This window comes from Anoplolepis gracilipes, chromosome 10 (assembly GCF_047496725.1).
Source record: "Anoplolepis gracilipes chromosome 10, ASM4749672v1, whole genome shotgun sequence".
Classification (NCBI taxonomy): Eukaryota; Metazoa; Arthropoda; class Insecta; order Hymenoptera; family Formicidae; genus Anoplolepis; species Anoplolepis gracilipes.
The window spans coordinates 158,860-184,344 of record NC_132979.1 but is presented as its reverse complement, the minus strand read 5'-3'; the positions used below and the strand labels follow the sequence as shown (position 1 = coordinate 184,344).

The 25,485-nt window shown below is 29.6% G+C and overlaps 1 protein-coding gene across 24 annotated transcripts in view; it reads right to left on the bottom strand.

Annotated features, from left to right (window-relative positions):
* Positions 1 to 1,493: 1,493 nt before the first annotated feature.
* Camkii (Calcium/calmodulin-dependent protein kinase II) overlaps positions 1,494 to 25,485 on the bottom strand; it is a 100,970-nt gene continuing 76,978 nt past the window's right edge. For 4 of the 24 annotated variants that reach the window (XM_072900411.1, XM_072900414.1, XM_072900413.1 and 1 more), the window contains 7 exons: positions 21,763 to 21,897; positions 17,762 to 17,836; positions 12,517 to 12,579; positions 9,931 to 10,006; positions 7,651 to 7,745; positions 5,289 to 5,406; positions 1,494 to 4,862 (listed from right to left, as the gene is read on the bottom strand). In XM_072900411.1, coding sequence (XP_072756512.1) covers positions 4,730 to 4,862; positions 5,289 to 5,406; positions 7,651 to 7,745; positions 9,931 to 10,006; positions 12,517 to 12,579; positions 17,762 to 17,836; positions 21,763 to 21,897 — 695 coding nt within the window. In that variant the 3' untranslated portion in view covers positions 1,494 to 4,729. The remainder of the gene's footprint in view (positions 4,863 to 5,288; positions 5,407 to 7,650; positions 7,746 to 9,930; positions 10,007 to 12,516; positions 12,580 to 17,761; positions 17,837 to 21,762; positions 21,898 to 25,485) is intronic. The other 20 variants (XM_072900420.1, XM_072900426.1, XM_072900423.1 and 17 more) reach the window with 8 other exon arrangements.

Here is a 25,485-nt window from a genome sequence, read left to right as displayed (position 1 = left end):
GTCAATTAGTAGTCAGTATACTCGTATCTTAAAAAATTGCAGCTGTAATTAAAGTAAAAGGAGGAGCTATCGAATATTGGAAAAATAATAAAAACACTTTCCTCTGTAAACTCTATAGTTTCATTTCTTCTTTACATGAACATTATCAAATAATTTCATTATTATTAGGTGCTTAACAATTTTGGACGCAGCTGTATATTCATTTTTTCGTACTGTGTATTATTCATGCCTCCTTGTTGACATTTTTTGTGTACGTTATCCCTTTTGTCTTTAGTATGACTGTTACATTATTGTCAACAGATTTTACCTATTTTTTTTTTAACGTGAGCAATGCAATTTGATTTATACGTATATGAAGATACAACTATACATAGAGATGGAGAATTTAATTCTTGGCATTAGTGACCCTGAAGTCGGAGCCTTGTACCGTCACTGCGCGAGATCTTCAGGATCAATTCGGAGTTTGCCTGTTATTTCTGTCGACCCTTATTAAAGATATTTAAAAATAAAGATATTAATTTGTCATTTTTAGTCTTACGACACACCTTTCAACGTTAAAAGAGTATCGAGTGTCGATATGAAAAGCTATCTTAACAGATTGATTGATTAGAGACGATTTTCTCTCTCTGCGAAAATGTCGAGGAAAGTTATCATTTTATGCAAGCTTGCAATTTTTCCTTTAAGCGAGACTTAAATATGTGTACATCTATTTTTATTAGAGAATTTTATTTAGAGAAAAGGATAAAGATAGATATATGTTTAAGTCCATTTAAATCTAAAGTAATGTTGGTAAAATAACCAATCATAATCTTTAAATTCCACAAAGTTTCGTTTGCGAAAAATCTTTTTTTCTTTCGTCTATAATTCACAAGAATTATTGTTTTGACATTTTCGCTGAGAAAATGTCTCCAAATTTGGCTAGAGAATCTATTATTAAAATGATATCTGATGGTTTTAGGACATCCTGTGTATGTGTGTATTCATATACATATACATATACAATATACATCTACATATGCATATACATATACATACATATATATATATATATATATATATATATATATATATATATGTATATGTATGGTGTATGTATATGTGGATGGGTAGATAAATGGGGGTGCGTGTGCGTGTATGTGTATGTGTATGTGTGTGTGTGTGTGTGTGTGTGTGTGTGTGTGTGTGTAATAACAAGATGGCAAGAATGTTTATCCTGATTGCTTGCACAGGAGAGATTCCTCATTTTCATTCGTTTGTCAAAATTACATTATTATTACGCATACGTTATAATAGTAATAGAGAATGTACGAATGTTGTAGAAAGATTCGTTACATTAATAAAGAAAATCAGAAAATGTTCAAATTTTCGCGATTATTTGAGGTAAAGAGCTATTTAGCTTCTAATTACGCAGTGAATAAATCCACTCGTTGCATCAGGATTTGTGTCTTGCAATGAATAAATCCACTCGTTGCATCTCGATGATGTTTACACCATTTCTTTTTTTTTTTTTATGTTCTTCAAGTAAGTTAATAAATATATGTTCATATATATAACATTAATAATAGAGAGAGAGAAAGAGAGGGAAAGAGAGAAAGAGAGAGAAACAGAGAGAGAGAGAGAGAGAGAGGGGGTCGTGGTGAAAGGGTGACGGGGAAGCGGGCAAGAGAGAGTGAAAGGGCGAGGGGGAAGGGGGCAAGAAAGAAAGAGAGAGAGAGAGAGAGAGAGGGAGAGAGAGAGAAAGAGAGAGAGGGAGAGAGAGAGAGAGAGAGAGAGAGAGCGAGAGCGCGTAAATTACCAATGTGTTTTTTACAGTTTTTCTCGAGGTTTTTTCTTTTATTCTTTTTTTATTGCTGAGTTTGCTTTATGATATTTTATCATTAATTATGTGTTTACCTACGTATATTTTTTCAGTTGTAGTATCGGACAATGACAAGTAAAATTACGAGGTTGAATTAAAAAAATAGGATAAAAATAATCGATTGTATTTGTATATGTATTTTTATATGTCCGTTTTATACGAGTTGGCGGCAGCATTAATTCTTCAAAATAGTTAAATGCGTGTGTAATCAATCAACATCAATCATCATCTTATCTTACCAATTTGATAATGAGGTAAAAATATTAAACGCACGATCGCTCTCTCTAGGCAATTGCGCGTTATGTTATTTTGCAATTGGTATTCGCGCATCGATATGTGTGTGTATGTACGTGTGTGTATCTACGTGTGTCGTGCGCGCGCGCGTGGCGGAAGAATATTTCCCGCAGCGAGATATATTATAATATAAAGATCTATTGTATATCGCAACCGCTTCAATAAGCCTAATCGGTTATCAATTTACTCAAAATTTATGATCGATACAATGATATTCGCTATTCAAAAAACAACAGTACAAAAGACTTGATATTAAATCGTAGTTGTTTGTAGTGATGATTTTATATATATATATATATATGTATATATATATATATATATACACATATATAATATCACGTGAATGTTACTAATTGTGATAAAAACGTAAAATTAATCGTAAGAAGCTCATATACCTCAAACTTACACTACATAGATAGATTAAATACGAAGCTCAAAGGACTTTCTTGCGCATAATTAGATTAAACTTTCCCATAAGAGATATTAAGTTTATCCACGTGGCTGATAGCTTTTTTTTTATACTACACCTCTTCTTTTCTTCTTTCTAAATTATGTCGGAATTTCAACGATTCTATTAGAAAATGCTTCTGTATACTTGAAATATTTGCTGGAAGAGATCAAGTATAGAAAATGCCACGTAAACATACATAATTGTCGAAAATTTTAATTCGATTAAATCTTATCGTTAATGATACAAACGGAATACTCGTCAAGATTAATCGATGTTTTCTTATTTTTTATCTCGCTGTAGGAATGACGATGTTTTTTTTCTTGTATGTGAGCTTGTGCATGTGCTCGTAGCATCTCGTGGATGTAGCTCGTTGCTCTCGCTACGAAAGACAAGAGCAAAAGACAAAAATGGAAAAAAGAAATTGTCTGGAAGAATCTTCTACCGCGTTGCGTCTACATCAATATGGCACGGTGTCGAGATCGACACCTTTACTTCTGCTCGCTCGTCAGGAGCTTCTCAACCGCGATTCCACTCTGCTGCCTTTGTACATCACGTCGTCCCTGTTTCTCTTCTTCGTTTTATCTTCGGCACTTCGATGCCTTCTCGCACTTCTCGCACTTCTCACACTTCTCCCCTTTCTCGTCCTTTTCTCCTTCTATCGTGACTGTCATTGAGTCTATATAAATGCCTAAAATCGATCCAACTTATCTCTAAATTTCTCCTTGTTACGACCTTCTTTACCTTTCTTATTTGTTTCAACAGCTTTCCCACTATAGTAACAAGTATTATATATAATATCTCATTTTCTATCGGGTAGAATATATTTTCTCTCCGAATATATTTGTTTTATAAATTGGCCGCGATACATAAACCTGCTCGATGATTCTCTCGTCTTATCTAATTTTGTTTATTAAAATAATTTCTCGATTGCGCGCGTTTTCGTTTGTGTCGGTGTAGGATGATTTTTCGTTTTCAATATTCGGCCTAACTTTTAGCCAATCTCCCTGATTAGTCGGTGACACTTGGATATTCCAATAGTCACTTAGTTAAGTGTAATTTCGTAACTTTTATGACCTTTTATTTTGTCAGCTATATAATCGATCTCCATCGATTCGATGTACGATGTCGCCGTTATAAATCGATGTGTATTATCGATGTAAGTGCTTGATTGTGTTCGCGATTTAATTATTTCCATATCATCTCGCGTGACGTTTTATCCGACATCATACTCCATCTAGAATCTATATTTGCTCTTTTAATGTTTATTATTAATGCACATATAATAACCGTCAAATTTTGTTCAATCTCAACGAAACAATCATGTCTTTGAGAATTAAAGAAAAATTCGTTGTCGTAAAAAAACAGACATTAATACGCTGCGGCATAAACGAGGTTGGAGATACGCGGGCACGTGAAACGAAATTTTCCTCTTTTCTTTCTCCTCTCTTCCTCTCTCTCTCTCTCTCTCTCTCTCTCTCTCTCTCTCCCTCTCTCTCTCTCTCTCTCTCTCTCTCTCTCTCTCTGCCGCGAATCCTGTCAGCCGACAGCCGAAAAGCATGTCTATATGTTCTTTATATTATCGATCTTATTAGATAATCAATCGATCGACTCCGCTCATTCTCGCGTTTTTAATGATCTCACTTTTGCGTGTAGTTTTTCTCAAGGCTTTGAGGCACACGTAGCGCAATGCACGCATAAATGTAGGTAGGTAAGTAGATAATAAGTACGCTGAGCAGGTACTGGAGCGAGTAATACATGCCGGCAGTTACGACATATATTGCGGCTTCGGTTTTTGTCGCGTTTAGTACTACTTTGAAGTATATGTATCGTGTAGATGTGTGTTCTTATATGCATATTATTCCCTTTTTCAAACGTTACATCGTTGTCTATCATGTAACTCTCTTTTTCATATACACATCTCTCTCTGCGTATATGCATGCACGTGTGTATCCATATGCGTGCGCGTGAGCGCGCGCGCGCGCGTGTGTGTGTGTGTGTGTATACGTGTGTATGAGAACGCCCGAATATGTTGTGTGCTCCGTATTCCTAACGTTCATTAATTCGCTTTCTATGGTGACAAAAAGCGTCCACCGAGAGCGGCAGCAAGGATAGTTCTCTTAGCCGATTTATTTGTGGTTGAAGGAGAACGGCGACGGACCCGTCACTGCGCTTCGGTGAAAATGCACATTCTGCCACTTGCTGTCTCTCTTGTGCCATACACGGCTCTCTTCGCTCTGCTGAGTATGCGCTACGCCTTGTCTGTGGGCGAAAGTGGAACAAAAAAAAATTTGCAAATTAGTATTACTATTAGTTCGTAGCTCCAACTAAACGGTAACGGTACAAATATTGCCGAATATCTTTAGGATTTTCCGAGATGAATGGATAGTTTCTCTAGTTGTTCTAAAGTCAACGAATTTTCATATTATTTCCGATGTAGAGAAAATTAATTATAAAACAATCGGAAATTTATTATACAGTGGTTCATACTGATGAGAATCATTTTTTTATGGAATAATAAATGAAGGAAAAAGAAAATCAAAGAAAAGAAAAACGAGAGCGCACTGTGATACAATAAGATTGTAATATACATATTTTACATCTTATTATTTACATTTCCAAGTGCATCTAACTTGGACGAACCATACAAATTGTATAACCGTGTTCGTTTTTACGATTTCTACTCACTTGTCCATGTACTGTGTCAGCCTGACGTATGCGATGCAAGCAGCATCTTCGCCCAGCAGATGCACGTGGGGATTCAAGATGGTTGTATTGACAGCTTTACAGTTCTTCCCCAGGACTGCTTAGGATGGTTATAAAGAAATAAAATTAATATTATTCGAATATAACAAACGACATAAATTTTTTTTATATCAGTGTCAAAATATTGAAAAAAATGAGAGAAAAAGAGAGAGAAAGTGACAGAGAGTATTTCATTCTCTCTTTTTCTCTCAAAATGATATTGAAAGAGAATGTGGATTAGTTATTGATAAAATAAGTATTCATAAAAAAAGCTACTAATAAAAAAAAATGGAAATATAATATTTCCAAATCGAGAAGATGTGTGTGCGTATGCGTGTGCGCGCGTACACGTGTAGCAACGCATTGACATGTACAACTAATCGACAGAAATATATTATGGATTATTACTTCTATACAGGAGGTTCTCATTTGATGGCGAGAAACTTTGACAGATATTATTTTTCAGATAATAAGCAAAATTAAATTGGTCTTTATGTGAATTATTATATTTAACTTTTATATGATTCTCGAATGATAAGAGATATGCAAATGTGAGATAGATATAAGATCGAGTTCCAATAGGGTTCCGATATTTTTTCTCTGTTCGAGAGTAACTTTCAGTTTTTAACATTATATAAGATTTAAATCCATAGCTTTAAAAGAATTGAAGGGTTCTGATACTCATGGATAAATGTTCGGCCAGGATGGCGGTCATGAATTGTGTAGGCATTCAAAAATATATAAGCGAGCAGAGAGAGAGAGAGAGAGAGAGAGAGAGAGAGAGAGAGAGAGAGAGAGAGAGAGAGAGAGAGAGAGAGAGAGAGAGAGAACAACACAGTGATATGCGATAAGTAACTTGGTGACAGAGTGATTGCCTGCTAAAAAACAGGTCCTAGAATCGAGACTTGGTAGGACTCTAATATTTTTATTCTGCTCAGCAAAGACTTACAAAAAATTTTATGAAAATCATCTAGAACGTAGCTTCCTTAAGATTATTAGAAGACACGAAAAACATGGAGGTTGGCCTTTTTCAGATTAATAAAAAATCTATTATTAGTATTAGATACGGCAGCACGCTGCTAAACGTTGCTACAAAAAGCAATTCTTGAGGGAAAAGCGTCGGTGAAGGCTCATTGTCAGATCCGAGCTCAAATCTCTCAGCCTCAGGTTCTGCTAAAAAAAACCACAAAGGCGAATAATAGTGGCAAGGGGGGGGGGGTATGCAAAATTGAATAGTGTTTACGAGATATTTTATATTTTAATTTCATATAATTTTGCATAAACTATGAAAAATCTTGTAAATAATCATTTCTCGATTATTTTACCTTAATATTTTTATTTTTGCATAGACTAATGGGAAGAATCAATTGATGTAAAGCAAACATATTGTTTTAAAGAAAAAAATATATAACATTACAAATTTATATTTTTTTCTTTAAGTTTCTTTTCTTTTCTGTGCGTATATATATGCGTGCACGCGCGCATGTGTGTGTGCGTGTGTGTGCGTGCGTGTGTGTGTGTGTGTGTGTGTGTGGTTAGTACATACATATATATATATATATATATATATATATATGTGTACACTAATCTCTTTATTATTATACCATTTAGAAAGTATAATATGTTGAATTACTTATATAAAATATAAGTAATTCAACATATGACGAAACTTATATAAAATATAAGTCGTGCAAAGCTATTGCAAGCGTTGTGCGTTTGTATTTAGAACAACTTTTGCAGTCAGCTTATAATTTTGCATAATAATAAACATGGCAAAAATAACATTGCAAACATTGTCGAAATATTTTATAAATAATATTCAATTTGCTACATTACGTATATTTTTAACAAATAATAAAGTAATAAATTTATAACTTAACCGAAGAGATGTTTTTCGCCTGTTAAAAATAAATCTACTAAGGTATAGCAATAGCGTGTATAGAATATGCAAAAGACTATAATATATCCTCGGCGATAAGTTATAAAGTATATAAGTTATAAAAACAAAAATTACAAAAATATAAATAAATAATCAACGTTTTGTATTCGTTTAATATTGCGAATCGACAAGCTTAACTATATCAATAGAGTAAAAGGATTTCTTGTTACGTTGAAAGTTGCTTATTTGACGTATGCAAGTGTAACAATGCAAGTATAACATGCACGATGTCTTGTTATCGACTACCTAGCTCATAAACGAAAAACAAATGTTAGTTATTTGCATGCTAAAATACATTACTGGTAAATAATACGTAATGAGTGACGCACGCGACAATTAACAGTGGTGAAAACAAGTTATAATTACCATTATCAAAATAAAATTTGTGGAAATCCATTCCTTCGACTAAATTACCTAGAGCTTCCGGTTCGAATGCGGTCAGGTGTGGATCACAGATTTTCCTGAAATCATCAAAGAGATTAGCGCGTTCTGTACATTGAGATAAATACCTTCTCATTTCATTATAATCTTACATTAGTTCTCCTTTATTTAATACTAATTAAGTAGTTTGTGAACAATTTATTTAAATGCATAACAATGCATAATAGTTTATCTAAATGCGTAATAAATGATTAAGCAACTGCATGGATATTTCAAACATATAAAGACAGATATATTATGCATTTTTTAAATAATATATATTTTTTTATAATATATGTTAGGTCGAGTTTGCACGAGAGAGAAAAAGAGGTACAAGATCGTGCAGAGTTGAGTATTTGCGTGTAAAATATAATATAGTCTACATCTACGCGTATATATATATATATATATATATATATATATATATATATATATATATAAACAATGTAAAAATCTCTATTTAACATATCATCTATGTCAACAATCATTAATTTATGAAATATGGCTTATCGAAGATGTGTCGTTTATGTTGCATATGATTTAAACATAATGATACAATTTTTTAATATTTTTTTTTATAATACCACAAAAAATCAACAAACACAGTTTACATATTTATATGAAAAAAAGTCCTTGTAAACATTATGTAAATAATAAATTCATGTAAATGTAATTTTGAAATCTATGACACAACTCTGAGATTGTAGGTATATGTATGTATCTTTCTATCGTTTACTAATGTAAAGGAAATAAAGGAAAATAATAACTCGCATTTTTATCTCTCTTTTTTAAGATGAATATGTATATGTATAGCCAATGCTTAGTATCCATTTTTATAAGTTACAGAATACATAACATTGATAACAAAATATTTAAAAACATGGAATAAATGTACGAGAGAAAAAATTTCATGCGTTTTCAAGTGAAAATTAACAGTATTTTACATGTTTATTCAGCCATCGTTTTTTCACTTTTAAAAGCGTAACTGCGATGTGGTGATTTTTGCACAATCATATTATAATATATCAGGGCTGCCCAACCTTTTCTATAGTATGCGATCGATTTTCACGATCAATAGATCCGCAGTGATTGATTAGTGTTTCTTTTTTATTTATTTTCTTTTTAAGGAAAGACAGAAAACTTATTACTAAAGCATAAAATTATCACTCTGGTAAAAAATAACTGATTACGGAGACTAAAAATTACGCACGCACACAGCGTCACGATCAACCGGTTGGGCACGCCCTTATATGTTACGTGACGTCATGAATATGTCGCAATCAAATGCCTTTCATTTTTAAGCCAATTAAAAATGTGCACTTTTTAAAGTCTCTGTATAATTTTTTCTCTTGCATTTTAATTCCAATTAGATAAAGAAAATTGTTCAATCGTAATTAATGCTATTTATTTCAGAATGTTTAAACATTTTGCATTTATCCAATATATATATATATATATATTTTAATTAACAGCCATAATCGAGAATCACCTATTTTGAATAAATTGTTATTTGTGCAAATTTAATTTATATAGATGATATTGATAAAATGTGAATACAATCACACAAGCACTTATTGAGAATAAAATCATGATTGTAGCTATATGTAAGGTATCAAATGATGCATATCGAATAACTGCAGCATCCGATATCAACATATGAACAATAAATGATACATATAACAATAATTAGAATAAAAAAATGTCTTGTTTCTATAAATTACATTTAATTTCTTATTTTTTATGTTGTGCTTTTATCTGTCAAATTGCAATCTTTGGAGCTTGTTTTTTTTGGATCCATAAAAGGCCACCACTTGAAACTTATATATTATTTATAATCTACATACTTGTAATTATCTTTCATTTTATTACAAAACTAACTTGGAAATTGACTGAAGAAAAATTAGGCAGCATTTTGGTTGCACTCTTTATCAAAAGTTTTAAAATTTAGATATAGATAATTTTTAGTTAACCAAGATAAGTTTTTTTTAGTTAACATAAATAAATTTTAAATCTATATATATATATATATACGATTTTTACATTTCAAATGCTGATATTCCAGATGTAAAAGCTCGGGCGAAGCCCGAGATAGTTGAAGGTTTAAAGTAAAAACTAGAATTCTATATATTGCTATTGTAAATAATTTGACGCTTTTCTGCATTATTTTTTAGTTTAACCAAATAATTTTCAAAATTTCTCTTAGTTGACAGGTAACTCGTTACTTACGTGTACGCTTCGAAATCCCCAGTGTTGATGCTCTCAATCAACTGCTCAGTCATCTTGATGATTTCCTGTCGGCGCGCTGGAACCGTTAATAGATCAATGAATTAATCAATTCGCGTCGAGGCGCCCGGTTTAACTATTGGGCTTGTACCGACACATTTTACAGCACAAACACATTTGCATGCATTTTATTTTTTTATCAACTCTGCTAAACTCTACACCATTGTCGTATTACGTAACAACCCCTGGTTGTGCAGAGGAGCGGTGAGCCAGACTCGCGCGAATAATTAGTTTCCAATATCGGATGCAACCGCGAGCCGATCTCTCATCCTTATCTTTAAAGATCAAATCCTCATAGGGTCTAATCTGGAGGACAAATAATTTTGAACATTTCAGTCGCCAATTTAAATTAAAAGAATGGAAATTTCGAAAGAATTAAGCATTCAACTAGAATTTCAATTGACAGTTGCGTGTGCTTTTGACTTTGACTTGAACTTATTTTTGTGCTTTTTAATGCTAATCTTAAAAATTTCAAATACCTCTCACCTAAAATAAACAATTTTTTTCATTTTGCTGATATTAATATTTATTGATTTTCAGTGATTTTTGGTTACGCAAGCATGTTTAATTCAACGATTACTTTACGTCCAACTGAATGACAAGATCCGAGAATGTAATTTAAATTGTCAAATTGGCGACTGAATACTCGCTATTCTCCATGATCATTCTTTTTACTCGATTACACTGTCCCATTTCATCGCTTGATGGTGCATTCATTCATACATTCATCATCTATGTATATATTATGACGTTTTATGCGGTAAACTTGATATTTCGATCGTATTTGTGTTCTCTTTATCAGAATGTATCATCGCATAAATTCGACGGGGACATGTTAATCCGAATTATCTTTGTGAATGAACGATTGGTCGTTGAATTACGTCAAAAGCAACTCTTTCAGTAATTATTGAGTATAGAAAGACATTTCTTTATATCTCATTTTTAATTTATTATAATTTACTTTTTATAAAGAAAAAAGTTATAATTTCTAAGTTATTAGATGTTTAAAAAAGAAGCTATTTTTTAATATTATCATTCTCAATTGAGGGCTGTTTTTTTCTATATATAGACAATATTATCATTTCATAGTAGATTAATATTTATGAGTATACTGTTTAATTCAACGGCCATGACGCGTTTGTCAATTACTTACGTCATAAGCCAGCAATCGTGCACACGAAAATTGTAAAAAATTTCTGTGAACCAAAGTTTTGCGAGAGAAAATTTCGAGAGGGTGTAGATCGCGAAATAATGCACTTCGTTATTTCGCATTTTTAATTATGGAATTGTATTCTGTGCATATACTTATTTGGTCGGTCAATATCCAAAATATATTTCTTTAAGAAATTCGAAGATCGAAAATTCGCATAAAAAAAAAATAAAAAAAAAAGATTGGCACATCCTTCAATTATCTTTAAAACTATAGTGCCAAGTTATATAAACTTGTTTAAACAATTTTATAATAAAAACAATTTGTTAGATTATCAAAAGCAAGATTTCTAGGTAAATTGTGCGCAAAATAGCAACAATAAATTCATGAATAATTTCATAGTCTGATCGATTGAAAAATGTCACTTTGACAATGAATCGCCATCATGATAACACTACCACTATCACAACCGCCAGCTTTCTTAATGCTATTATCTATGCATCTATCCTTTCTCTGTCTTAACTAAATTTAAAATAAACTTTATCGCACTTGGGGTATTCTATTACAAAACTAACGATCTCGATTCTCCCATCGATCTGTCTTCGAGATATATTTGTATTTGCATTAAAAGATTCTGCGCAATTATATAGATATATATGTACATTATCATTATACATACGACAATAATTAGAGAGTATCATGTGATGAGAGTATCGCAAACTTTCATTTAACACCCATAAATATTTAGATTTTGTAGCGTAATTACCGTGTTACCGGAATTACTAAACAGAAATGTTTAAGTATTCCGAAAATTTTTCCAATTACTGTTTTTAAAATATGTAACGTAATAATATACGCGACTCAAGTAGTTAATCGGAATTATGAAAAAGTTTTTGTAATTGAATACCAAAAAATAATCATACTAAATTTTCGCAAAAGCGATTGCATGGTGTATGTTTAATAATTACTACACTTGATACTATCGTAACGATCATTGCAGCAATTATAACTAGAGATTATATTATATGCAAATTATACATTGCGAATTGCGTATAATAAAAAATGACACTCAGAAGAAGGAAAACACGTTACGATAAAGACGCTACTATAAAATAGCTATAAGAAGCACTATAGAAATTAATAAAATTAAATTTCTGTACATTTTTTTTCAGTTATAAAGAAGTATGATACAGAAAAAGTGCCTGAAAATATTTAATCTAATTTTATTTCAGTTCTCTTACACTCGCAATGTGCCTCCTTTCACAAATTTCATCAATAAAAAAAAAAACCTCAGTCAAAGACAATATTTCTTCGACTGAGTTTTAATTTCTTCATTCTTTCTCAGTTTGCTGCTCTTACGATGTAATTTCACACTTTACCTGAGCACTGGGAGTTCGTCGAGAGCTGGCTGCAGGTCTTGATAGGACACATGATTCTTATGTCTACAAGCAATATATATTCCTTTCATATTAAAAAGTGAACCAAGACGAAAATAATTTTCAAGGCAATATTCAAGCTGCTGTACAAACGCAAAGAAGATTAAGCTTTATTCTTATGTTGAATCGCTTTGAAGTTTAAAATGTATTTCTAAAGTGACAATGCAGATAGACAATTTTATTAATTATATGTGAGTCTATTTAACGAGTCATGTCAACACAGCAATTTAATTTAATGTAATATAATTATATTACACATGTTACACGTATTACTTATTATCTTCATTACTTGAATTTTCAATAAAACAAGTGAAACAAACATTGTCGTGTAATATAAAAAGGATGAGAAATTACATAATATATATGTATATATAAGAGATCCTATGTAACTGGACGTGGAGCTGTATCTGTACATACATCGGAAATAGAAAACAAATGTCACATTTAAAAAGTAAAATTAAGTTTTACGCTTTACATTTCTGTATATTTTATACACTTTTGTGCATGAGTGTAATTGCACTTTTTTTTTTAAATGGAATAATCTTCATAGTTTGGAGTTTTGCATCTCTTACAAGATATTATTAGGAAGTTAGGCGCAAAACTTGTTAATTTAAAAATTGTTATAACTTTAATATATAATAGCATTTAGTTTTATCAGGGTATTTATTTGTCTTTTCTATACGTTTCTAAAAATTATTAACAGCTCTCATATAATAAACATTTTTTATCTTGGCAGATATTTAATAGATACCTTATAATCTCTTGAATTGTATAATCAAACCGGAATCAATACAAAATCATGCCGTGCGTGTGTGTTTATTGAAAAATCTTAATTTCTGCTTCATATAACTGAAACTGACAATGAAATAAAATTATTCATATTTGTGAATTATAAAATGAGAGAAATTTGCTATAAGAGATTTTGAAGCTCTTTCATGATAAGTTATTTCGCTCGTTTTTTATTTGGTTTGATACTCGAATCTCTAACATGATTTTTCACAGACTCTGTGAAGATAACCGGATCTCCATAAGGCGCTTTTGTGTCATTAGTGATCCCCGATCTATTATCATATAAGTAATATTTACTGTACATGAAAAATAGAAAAGTAGATAATTCTATACGAAAGAAATAACCGAAAATATATTATATACATATATATATATATATAATAAAATTTTTATATACGAAACTTTGTATATAAAAAAAACGAAAAAAGACTATTTTGAATATATTTATCAGATTTGTCAATATATTTAAATGTATAACATTAATCGTAAAAGTATACGTGGAATTGATATATAAGTATTAATAAGCTATATCAACATGTTTATAATTGTTTACAATATTTATAATTGTTAGAGAGCGTATCAATCTAAATATATAATAGGTCTTCCCGTCTGTTTTAATAATTGACTTCATTTTTATTTATATTCTTATCATGTGTTTTCATATTTTAATGTTTAATGCTAATTATTTCGCATGTTTGCACTGAGAAAGGTCCAAAAAATTTAATCGAAATGTTTGCTTCTACCGTTACTTGACAATATTTAATCTAATTCTATTCCTTTGTATATTATTATCAATGATTTAAATTCCTGAATTATATGAATATATTTTGTTTTATACTCAAATAAGTTTGTTAAGATTGCTCTTATATGCCTTTTATTTCCTTTCTTATGTTTATAGTTGTTTTTTTTTTTTAGAAATAGTGTTGTATAAATTGCATTTTTGGCTTATTTTTTCATGTACAATCTCCTTCTCCAGTGTATTGATTTACATATCTTGTATGTATATTTAAGATTATATATTTATATCTTCCTCTCTTACATATTGACAAGATTTCTTCCATTTAGTTATTAAAAGTTAAAGCAATGAAGATAATAAATAATATAAAAAACATATATATACGATGCGGTAATCGTATAATATTCATAATAATTTAGCTTCTAATAACTTTTGGTTTTAATTCAATCAAAATGTAAACATTATTAGCTTATTAGCTTAATCCTTGCGTGAGGCATTTAAAAGGATTAACCGTTTCCCCAAAGAGTCCTTATCGTCATCCGTTTTCTCATCTTCCTTCTGATTCGTTATTACTTCTATCGATTGACCAAGTTGTAATATTGCGTTGTGTTTAATCTGGGTTTTATCATGACCATATAGTAGCAGTAGCATTTAAAAAAAAATATTTACATATGTATATAAATATATAAATATGTAAATAAATACACAAATATATATATATATATATATATATATACAATATATATTGTGTAAGCAACAGCAAATTTGCTCTATATTCGTAATATTTTTATATAATATAATATAAATTATATTTATGCAACATAGCATATGAATAGATCCTCCTGTCCCCTCTATTTTGATTTTCATGTTGTCATCGCAACATGTTCAATTTAAATTCACGCATGTTAAGTGTAAATTATGCAAGAGATGATTACGAAACATTTGCGAGTCGAAATAGATTAGTAGGTTTGATCGTGTATTATACACGTTAATCGAACGGTAAGAGTCTCAATTATGTTGCAAATTCAATTTCATTGTAAATCGTTTTCAGGGAACGCATATAAATCAATTTCGAATTTGTTGTGTTTGATATCGCACGTTTATCGCCGATGAGATCGTCACATTTTGAAAAGCTTATAATCAATAAGCAAATACGTAAATATATACTGTAATATATTATGTAATTAAGTTTATAGATAGTGCATATATATAGGATAATTTAGAAATACTTGTATAAACTTTGGGAGTGAGTTCTCCATATTTAAACAAGAAAAAAATATCATATACACTGACAGAATATATTAAGATACCACGAGATTATACACAGTAAGAAAATTAAGTTCTTAAACTTGTCAAATTAAAAAAAAAAAAAAAAAAACCCCTAACCAATTAAACTTCTTTTAATTAAACTTTTCAAATTTGTGTCAAACGCGAAGAACGCTTTTTAATAATAGACTTATAATACTATATGTCTAAAAGTCTTAATAAGCAGTTTTCCAAAAGTCATTTATTTTCGAGTTATAAAAACATTTTCTGCTGTCATAAGTAATCCGTTTATTTTGAAATGGATACGCATGGAATAACATCTTTATACGCGATCGCTCATACAACTTCATAAGCTTCTAAGATTGATAAATAAACGAAAAATAAATACAACGTATAACTCGAAATAAACGGATTATTTATTATAGCGGAACATGCTTTATAACTTGGAAATAAATAATAATAAATTCGAAAAATTTGAAAATAGAATAAGTTAATATGCATATTATTATACAAGAGATCACTTCTTGATTTTGACATTGACATGCCTATGTTATATGTTAAAACTGTACACTTTGAGTAATATCCAAAAGATTTTAGCTCGTTTATTAAAAATTTATTAACAATTAAATTGTATAAACGAAACAATATATTAGTATTAAATGCTAATTTCATGCTCCTCCGAGCATGAATTTTATATTAGTTGTATATTTAAGTATTTAAACAAATGCGTTAAGTAGGAGAGGAGTCCCGTCCAATTCTTACCAGCAAGAAAACTAATCTAACTTAATCCAAACCTAAGTTTTATTTAAAAAAGTAGAAATTAATTAGGATTAGGTTAAAATTTCTCGAAGTGAAAGAGCAGGGGAAAGCTCTTTGTTTCCTCCCCTGTCCACGCATTCACTTTCGGTATAGTATATAATTTATCTGTATTATCTGTGTAGTATAATTTAGTCTAATAAATAATTAATGTATTGTAATAATTTAGTGCTTATAATTATTACGGATATAATATTGGTTATAATATGTGACACGTTTATATGTTTAAGGGTATCTATAATATATATATATATATATATATATATATATATATATATATATATGTATATATATATATATATATATATATGTATATATGTATATATACAAATGGAATTGTGTGGAATCGCACAATTATAAATTCTGTTTCACGTTAAAAGTATCGAGCAATAAGAAGTATTGTACATAGATCTTGTGCAATGTTAGTATTATAGTAAACCCATATAACCGACAAAAAATATTAGATATATTATAGTTTATATGGGTTAATATATATAATGCATATTAACTATATCTAATATTTTTCGTCGTCAATCTATACATTCAAAGTTTTCTCTAAATGAATTTTTAATTGTTCATAATTTTTTAATAAATGAGCAACGGCTAAAATCTTTTACATATATTCCTCAGTATTATTACGATCTTGACAACATATGTCAAAATCAAGAAGTGAATCCCTCAAAATGCGTATTTACTTACACATTAATCAACATTTTCTTTAATTGTTTGTTTTTTTAATTAATACGTATTGTCATTGTTCTTATGAAATCTCGTATGTAACGAAGTAACGAAATTAGATAAAGAAAAACATACGTGGAAAAGTTATTTTTTGAGTCAATCAAAGAATTTTGTCACACAGAAAAGATTTCATTAGAGCAACCATATTTTATTAAGCCTTGAATTCTGTTGACTGCAGAATTATCTTAAATAATTTAAGGCAGATAATGCATTTTTTCATCTAACAATAAGCTAAAGACATAAATAATGTTGTACATATATGTTATCTAAATTAATAAAAAAAAAAGACAATTGTTTCATCTAAATGATTATCTAGATGATTTCATCTAGATAAAAGAAAACACTATTCCCTGAAAATTCCCCGAAGACTTTGAGACTTTAAGTTGGTAATCTTGTAAATAAGAAAGCTTCTATGTCATATTGAATTTTTTTAGTGCCATGGAAATCCCGCGAGTATACATAGAGTTTGAAAGTTTAAAAAAAAGCCATACACACGTTTATAAGTTATTAAAGTTTGATGTTATACTCGATGTTATTTTATAACCATCTTGTACCATTTATATATATATTTATATATATATATATATATATATATATATATATATATATATATATGTATGTGTATATTTCCTTCATCTTCTATGTCTATGTGTGTGTAGGTACGTAATCTTTTTTATAGAGATCCGCGCTTCTCGTATTAAAAATGCTTATAAAGAAGGCACGAGGGCAACCCATGTGTATCTCACAGCAAGCTGCAAGATGTGAGGCCCCAACACGGTTGCTGCTGCGTGCTTCTCTCTCTCGTGTTTCCATCGAGTTTATGGGCGTTGACGATCCTCTTACCGAGTTCCTCGTTCACGATGTAACTCATCCGGAACGCATATCGGCCGTCATCGCTTGTCCGTCGCGTTTTCTGTTCTGCACGTTTTAGCGGAGAGAAAGACAGGTAGACGTGCAGGCAGTCACAAGGGTGCGTGATCACGCATACGTAGTACGTGGAACACGTGCAGCATGCAAAAACATACGGACACAAACAAAAACAAATTGGTAATGTGTAATGCCGTAATAAAATAATAATATAGTAATTTTGCGGAAGAAGAGAAGCCCCGATACCTGGAAGCTCGCTGATAATAATTGGATTTACTTATAAGTTTATCATTTAAAATCTACGTTTGAATAAAGCGATACATCTACAAATTTAAATAAACCAAATCTCAAATAAATAAATAAACTATAGACACTTTTGTTACGTTTTTACAGTCTTGTGTTAAATCTACAATTTATTTCCCAAATCAATCGCTATTTGTAATAATACGATTAAACAAAAAATTACTTTTTTTTAAATATTAAAACAAGACTAATTTATTCTCATCTTTTTTTGTGCTAAATATGGATAAATGTCTAGAAAAAGCATACAGCATGGATCATTTTGACTTTGATGTATATTGTAGCGTAATTTAAGGTTCATTCTTAAGTAATATGCGCTTGGAATGGATTTACCGACATTAGAGAAATTCAGATTATTATCGCATTTAGTACTTTTTTTTATCGTACAATTTAATTGATAATTACTTTTTAATAAACAGCGAACAATGTTTAAAACCTTTTGAATTTTACGGTCATATGTCAAGATGAAGGGAGGGGTCCCCTAATATATATATTTACCAAGATATTTTACATTAATATTTAGTAATTTTTAAACTACATTAACAGTATATGTATAAGAAAGTGCAGAAGTTATTAATGACTTTGATATCTTGATATATGCTGTTAAGATGCTAATTCTGAATAATCTTGAATTTTAGTCGCTCATCATCTAATGAAAAAAAAATTTTTTCACGAAAATATATTCATTAAATGGAATTATTATGGAAAAAGTTGATGATGCAAACAAATGTTAATAGTTTCACCGAGCATGAATTTTACATTAGTTGCATATTTAAATTAATGCACGGGTGGAGAAGAGGCTTTGTTTTTCCTCTTGGACTTCTCATCTCGAAAAAATTCTAATCTAATTCAAATCTATTTCTAATTTGAAATTAAAATTAAGTTTGGGTTAAATTAGAATTTTTCTCGGATGCAAGAATGCAGGAAGAAAGGCTCCACTCTCTGCATTTATCTTCCCGTTTATTCATTTACTTTGCAATATATTATATATATATATACAAACAATTATAATACGAATGTGTATATATGTATATATAAAATAATGAAAGAGATAAAAGACAATTAATAAATTGATTCAAAAGTCAAAGATCGGTAACGTTAGATAAAGCGTACTGATAACATAGAGCTTATACAACTGGAGGGATCTTGGCGAGCATAGGCAAATCTGTTAAAGGGGGATCAACAGATATACTTATATATACGTATATTCTGTAATAGTGGGACTCCCATTCTGTGTTGTCCTTATTTTTTACTGTTTTTTTATGTAAACGTATAATATATGTACGCTAAGAGATAATAACATTCTGAGATGTTTTCAACAATTCTCGATGTTAATTTCAATATATTTTTAATTTAAAATATTTAAAGAACTATAAGAGAGCATCGCCTAATATCATTGCGCATGTTACAATCAAGAATTAACCTTATATATTAATAATATGCATATATATTGTCAAGATTAAAGTGATCTGTGCTGTGGTTTTGAAAACGTGCTATATTTCTCAAAATTGTACGTTACGTGATGAAGCAATTTCAGAATCATATTCAACGTTAAAAAAACTATGGGAAATGATTTGTCTATTTTTGTGCTTTTTTTATTGAATTGTGTAATATATGGCATAGAAATATTGTTGGGCACGTTTCTCTCACGCATTCGAACCGTTAATCTCATTTGACATTAATGTTTAATAATCACATTAATGTCAATTGCCTCGTTTGCGCGGAAACGGCAGTTACTTGACATAATGTCGATCAAGGTGACATCCCACTAGATTACTATACATCCCAGAAGACGGAGAAGTTTCTTTGTTAGATTAAATTGAGGTTGCAAGCTCTATTAGTGGCAATTGAATGAATCGGTTTTGCGATTAAAGAAAACATAGAGAGTATAAATTTTTATACATGTTAATAGTGCTCGGATTGAATTTTTATTCTCCTATTCTTGATGAAGAAATACGAATGAAGGCAAAGTATTCACTCAAAAAAAAATATTTTGCTAATGTAGATAGATTTCTAGATGTCTCAATTAAAATTGATCGTTACCTTCCAACTTATCTGTTAAAATAAAATTTTAATGTATGATCAGTTATATGAATTAAACTGTATTATTCCTGATCACGACTACTTTTATTTATCTGTCCGATTTGTAAACAAGTTCAACATCTGAATTTCTTGTGTTGAGATTGTATTAGAAATTAAGCTGATAAAAATAATTATTACACTTTGAATCTTTTATTATAGCTGCTCTTTGCTTTATATTCATAAAAGCAAATACAATTCTTATTATTAAAACGTAAATATGAGATGTAATAAATAGCATTTTACATCTCTAGTGATAGGCGAACAAACTAGCAGTTATTGAATATTGCTTTTGTAATATTTCTGGAATGTTGCTGTGACATTTTGATAAAATATTACAGTTTTTACAACATGTAACGTTATAACAACATAATAGAAATGTTCCGTGCTGTATAGATCGTTTTCATGATATCTCATTAACAACTAGAGCACTCAAGAAACGGTTTATTATAGAATATAAGAATAATAAACAAATAATTCATTATAAAAATAGTTCATTATATAATAAACAAATGTGGTTACAATTCTTTCTTAAAATTTTCAAATTTTACCTTCTATAATATATAGCAATAGTTTTTGGCTTTAAATTTAAAAGCAATTATTACTAATAAATTAAAGAAAATGAAGGATTATTGAAATCATATTAATGCATGGTTTTTGAATGTATATCCAATTTTACTTCACGATCACTGCGTTAATCGTACTAAATGATATATTTGTGTTATTTATACCTACATGATATTTTAATAATATTATATAATATTTTGGTAATATTACATTGTAATCACAATTTCGTACGTGTTGATTACAAATTGTACTTTTAATACCAAAACAGGCTATAATTAATTGCGTCATTTTCATTTATGCATTATCCGTTTCATGCGTGGATGTAGAGAAATCGTACACAAGTCGTAGCTATAAATCATAGTGAACATTAATGCCGATAATTTATTGACTGGTATACGAATAAAAGAATGCGTAATTTTCGGTAACACTTCTGTCTAATGATTTTGTAAATACGTAATAAAGTGTTTCCTTATTATTATTTAATACTGTGTAAATTGTTTTGTCGAAGCAAACACATCAGCCCTCTCTCCATCAGTTTCATAAAAAATTATATATATATATTTTAAATTTAAATGATAGAAAGAAAGAGAGAGAGAGAGAGAGAGAGAGAGGGAGAGAGAGAGAAAAAAAGAAAAAATGAATAAAAGCTAATAAAGCGCAAGTATTGTATATATTTTGTATATTATATATGTTTTAATCAATCAAGAGCGCAAATAAAAAAAAAAAGAAATTAATCATTAATCTTGCAAATCTTGTAAAAATTAGTAAGAATATTCAAATAATACAAAGAAATAAAATATAGAAAATTTGTTGAATTATATGTATTTTTCTATTTTAACAATTAACCAATTATTATTGACTACACATTAATTAATAATAATCGAAAATAATCGATAATTCTGCAGCATGCAATGACAATTGAGAAGAAATTATAGTTGTATTTCGTTTATAGCCATATCTTTTGAAAAGAGAGACGAGTCTTAGGATGGGAGGGAAGAAAAAATATCAAACTAGATTATCATGCTACAAACCGATGGCCAAGGAATCCTCACGTCGCTGTGCCATCGGCTCGTTCCTGCTGTTGATGCTGGCCGACGACGATGGCGATGCACCAGCATGGCTGTTATTACTGCTATTGCTGCTGCTATTGCCTTCTGTGTTGTCAGCTAATCATGCAATCAACCAAATACAAGCTAGTGTCAACGTCAAAGAAGCGTTTGGCGTTAAGTCGGCATCTGGTCACTCTCCATCAACAATTGTAGGCAATTTACGTTTTTTTTTTGCGATATTATAATGTATATAATATTATGTTTATAAAAATTTTTAATGTACTAGAAGAGATGCGATAAAAAATATCGGAAATCACATAAAACAGAATGTCTTAAACCTATTATACATATAATTGTTATATAATGTTTTATTTATACTATAAGGTTATTTGAGGAAAACGTTTGAATTTACGATCTAGATTCAGATACATTACTAACAATAAGTATAATTTAAAATAAAAATATGAAAAGATCTGATAACATATGTGATTTTATATGATCATATACATTGTAATAACATCCGAAATTTGACGCGATACGATATCTTATATTCCATATCTTTATATAATCATGTTTAATTAGATCTGATTATATGTGAAAACAAATCTAGCTGAATATGATTATATAAAGATAAGATCATATTGCGTTAAATTTCGGATATTATTAAATATGGTCAGATTATATCGCGTCAAATATCAGATTTAATTATATATAAACAAATTATAATCAAATAGGGACAAATTTCGGATTTCATTAAATACGATTCTATATAATTACATAAATCTATTTTTTTTCTGTATTAGTTTTGGGATCAAATTATGTCTGTTTCTGCTTGTTTATTAAACTCATTTTTCGAGACAGACTTTCGAAATTTTAATGTAACAGATTATTCAATATTTACTCAATATTTTATTTACTTAATAATTATTTAACAGAAACGAGCATAATCGATAAGAAAAACGTCAATCATCGCGTCATCGTCTATTCTTGTATTCCAATGCGTAATAATAAAAATCTGACGAGAAAGAGATAAAGAGTGATAGAATAAAAAATGTTTTTATGTGATATATTATATCATTAAAAGAGCAAGCCGATAGACGTGCAGATGTATTTTATTATCATATCAGTATTTCATCAACATATTCAACAAAGAAAAAGAAAGGGAGAGAGAAGGAGAAAGGAGAGAAAGGGAGAGGGAAAGGAAGAGAGAGAAAACGAAGAAGTAAAGAAATGCTTTGTCTATTGTATAAGTCATGCTCTGACTATGTAAAACGGAAATAGTTAGATTTCTTGTTTTATTAAAAATTAATACGGTGAGTATTTGTATATATGTATGTACACGTGTATATGTAGGTATTATATATTTTTGCAAAGGATTGGGAAAATTATTTTATAAAAATAACTTGTTGTCGTTACTGTTCAATTTTCTGAAAAGTACATCGTTTAATTTCTTATTCGTTACTAATTTTTAAAAAATATTATTTTTAAAACTTGTTACCGTTGCTCAAATAGTAACGAGTCGTTACAATTTCTATTATTTTTTTAAATGTTAATACACAAGATCAAGTTGAACACTAAAAATTTACATTTTCCAACATTATTTTGTTAAAATATAACAAAAGCGAGACAATATTCGGATAAGTGATATCCTGATTTAAAGTGTGTAGTAATTTTGATAATAATAATTAAATTTAAATAAAAAAATTTAATAAAAGTTGAAAAAACTGCTAGATTTTAAATGTCAATATATTATAAGTAAAAAGGAAAAAGTTGTGTTATTGTTAGTTTTTTTCACAAACTTCTATATATTAATCTAGACCGATAACAGCGATGTGATAAATAAAATCAGAATTTCTTAATGTGTATGTAAGAATTTCTTACATACATTACGCTTACATACTAACACTATACACTCACATTCAACCTAATTAATAGCTGCTCTGGTTTCATTATGTCATCATAAAACACATCATTGTTAGCAGTCTAGTATAATATAGAAGTCTGTGGTTTTCTTTTAATAGATTCGTAAATATAATATTTTTGTATTTTTAACCTAGTGTAATTTTAAAAACTTGACACGGTACATTAACGTTTAAAATTCAAATTCTTGATCAAATTATCTTTCTAATGAAATTTCTTTTATAAAATAAAGAGAAACGAGGTACACTTGAGAAAGCTTCTTTTATATATGTAGTTTTTTATGTAATGACATTTATATCAACGTTCAGTGTTTCTATGCGTAAAAATTATACTGAGATTAAAAAAAAAAGGTAAATTCGATAAAAGTTAAATTACTTATCACTGAAAAATGTAACAAAATTACTTTATCGTTACAAACAGTAACGTGGTCACTATTGCCGTTACGGTTATAAAAAAAGAATAACAAAACAACTGTAACAGCGTTGTACATAAGTAATGCGTTACTTTTCTATGTTATATATGTACATACACATGCACATGCATACATACGCATGCAGAAATAGGTTATTGGATTTATGTAACCTTACCGATATGTCCATCAAACTACTGCTGGCTTGCGCATTAGCTCTCCTTCTGGACATATAAATATGTATGTCTACTTCCTATTCTGCGACACGGGTAGAGAGAGACCGCAGCATTAATGATTGTTTCGCGGAACGAGTTCCACAACATTATTCTTGCACAAAGAAAAAAAATTAATAAATAAATAAATAAATAAATACATCCAAAACTGCTTGAATGGCAGCTCCGCTTCAGCCGCTAATTAGATATTAAATATTAGAAAAGAGAAATTAATTCATTGTATTTAAAGGAGCATTGCCTCTTATGAGGCAATTATTAAACATTGTTTAAAAATTGATTATTCAAAAACAAATTTTAAGTTATGAGAAAAGAGTTGAGACTAAAATCTGGCTACGCCTTGATTATAATTAAAGAAATCCTAAATCACTCTTAGAGCCGATTATAATTGCGTAGTACAATAGAACGTCGAAATAATGGACATCTCTTTCATACACTCTAGGTGATTTTCGAGTAGCGTGAGTGGTAACGATTCAAGTGCGTAGATCTGGACGCAATGTTCTCTCCCGGTGGTATACTTGAAAAGACGATTCGTGCAAGTCTCGCGCGATCGCTATCACTTTGAATTTCACTAATGGAGATAATCTCGTTATAAAGAACTAGAGAGAGAGAAAGAGAGCCTTACTGTATAGTCCACCATTTCGAAGTTCTGATTATATCATCAAGCCTATTTACAATTAATTAAATACTTTGGCATTGATTTCGTTTATATTTGTAAATAATTAATTTCTGAATAATATATATATATGTTTAATATTGTATATAGTTGATTATCTTTTATTAGACCTTTTAGTTAATAATTTTTTACTATAGTTATATATTATACTATAAGTCTGGATACCTTTTTATGTATTTATAACATGCGTTTTTTTTAGAAAAAAAAAGAAGGGTAACGGGCTAATGAGAGCCAAGCGTAGAAAATAGAGTACGAATAATTGTCTTTGTAAAAATCTTCTAATCAAACTTTTTGCTTCCTTTTTAAATCATCTTCAGTAAGATTTTACTTGGCGTCGTGACATTACTGCGTTGCTTATTCATGATTAAATACAGGATTTATTTAGAAATGTTGTAAATTAAATCATTGAGAATTTATCAAATAGTTTTTAATTTATGCTTATTTAAAGATATCGTAGATCGGTGAATCTA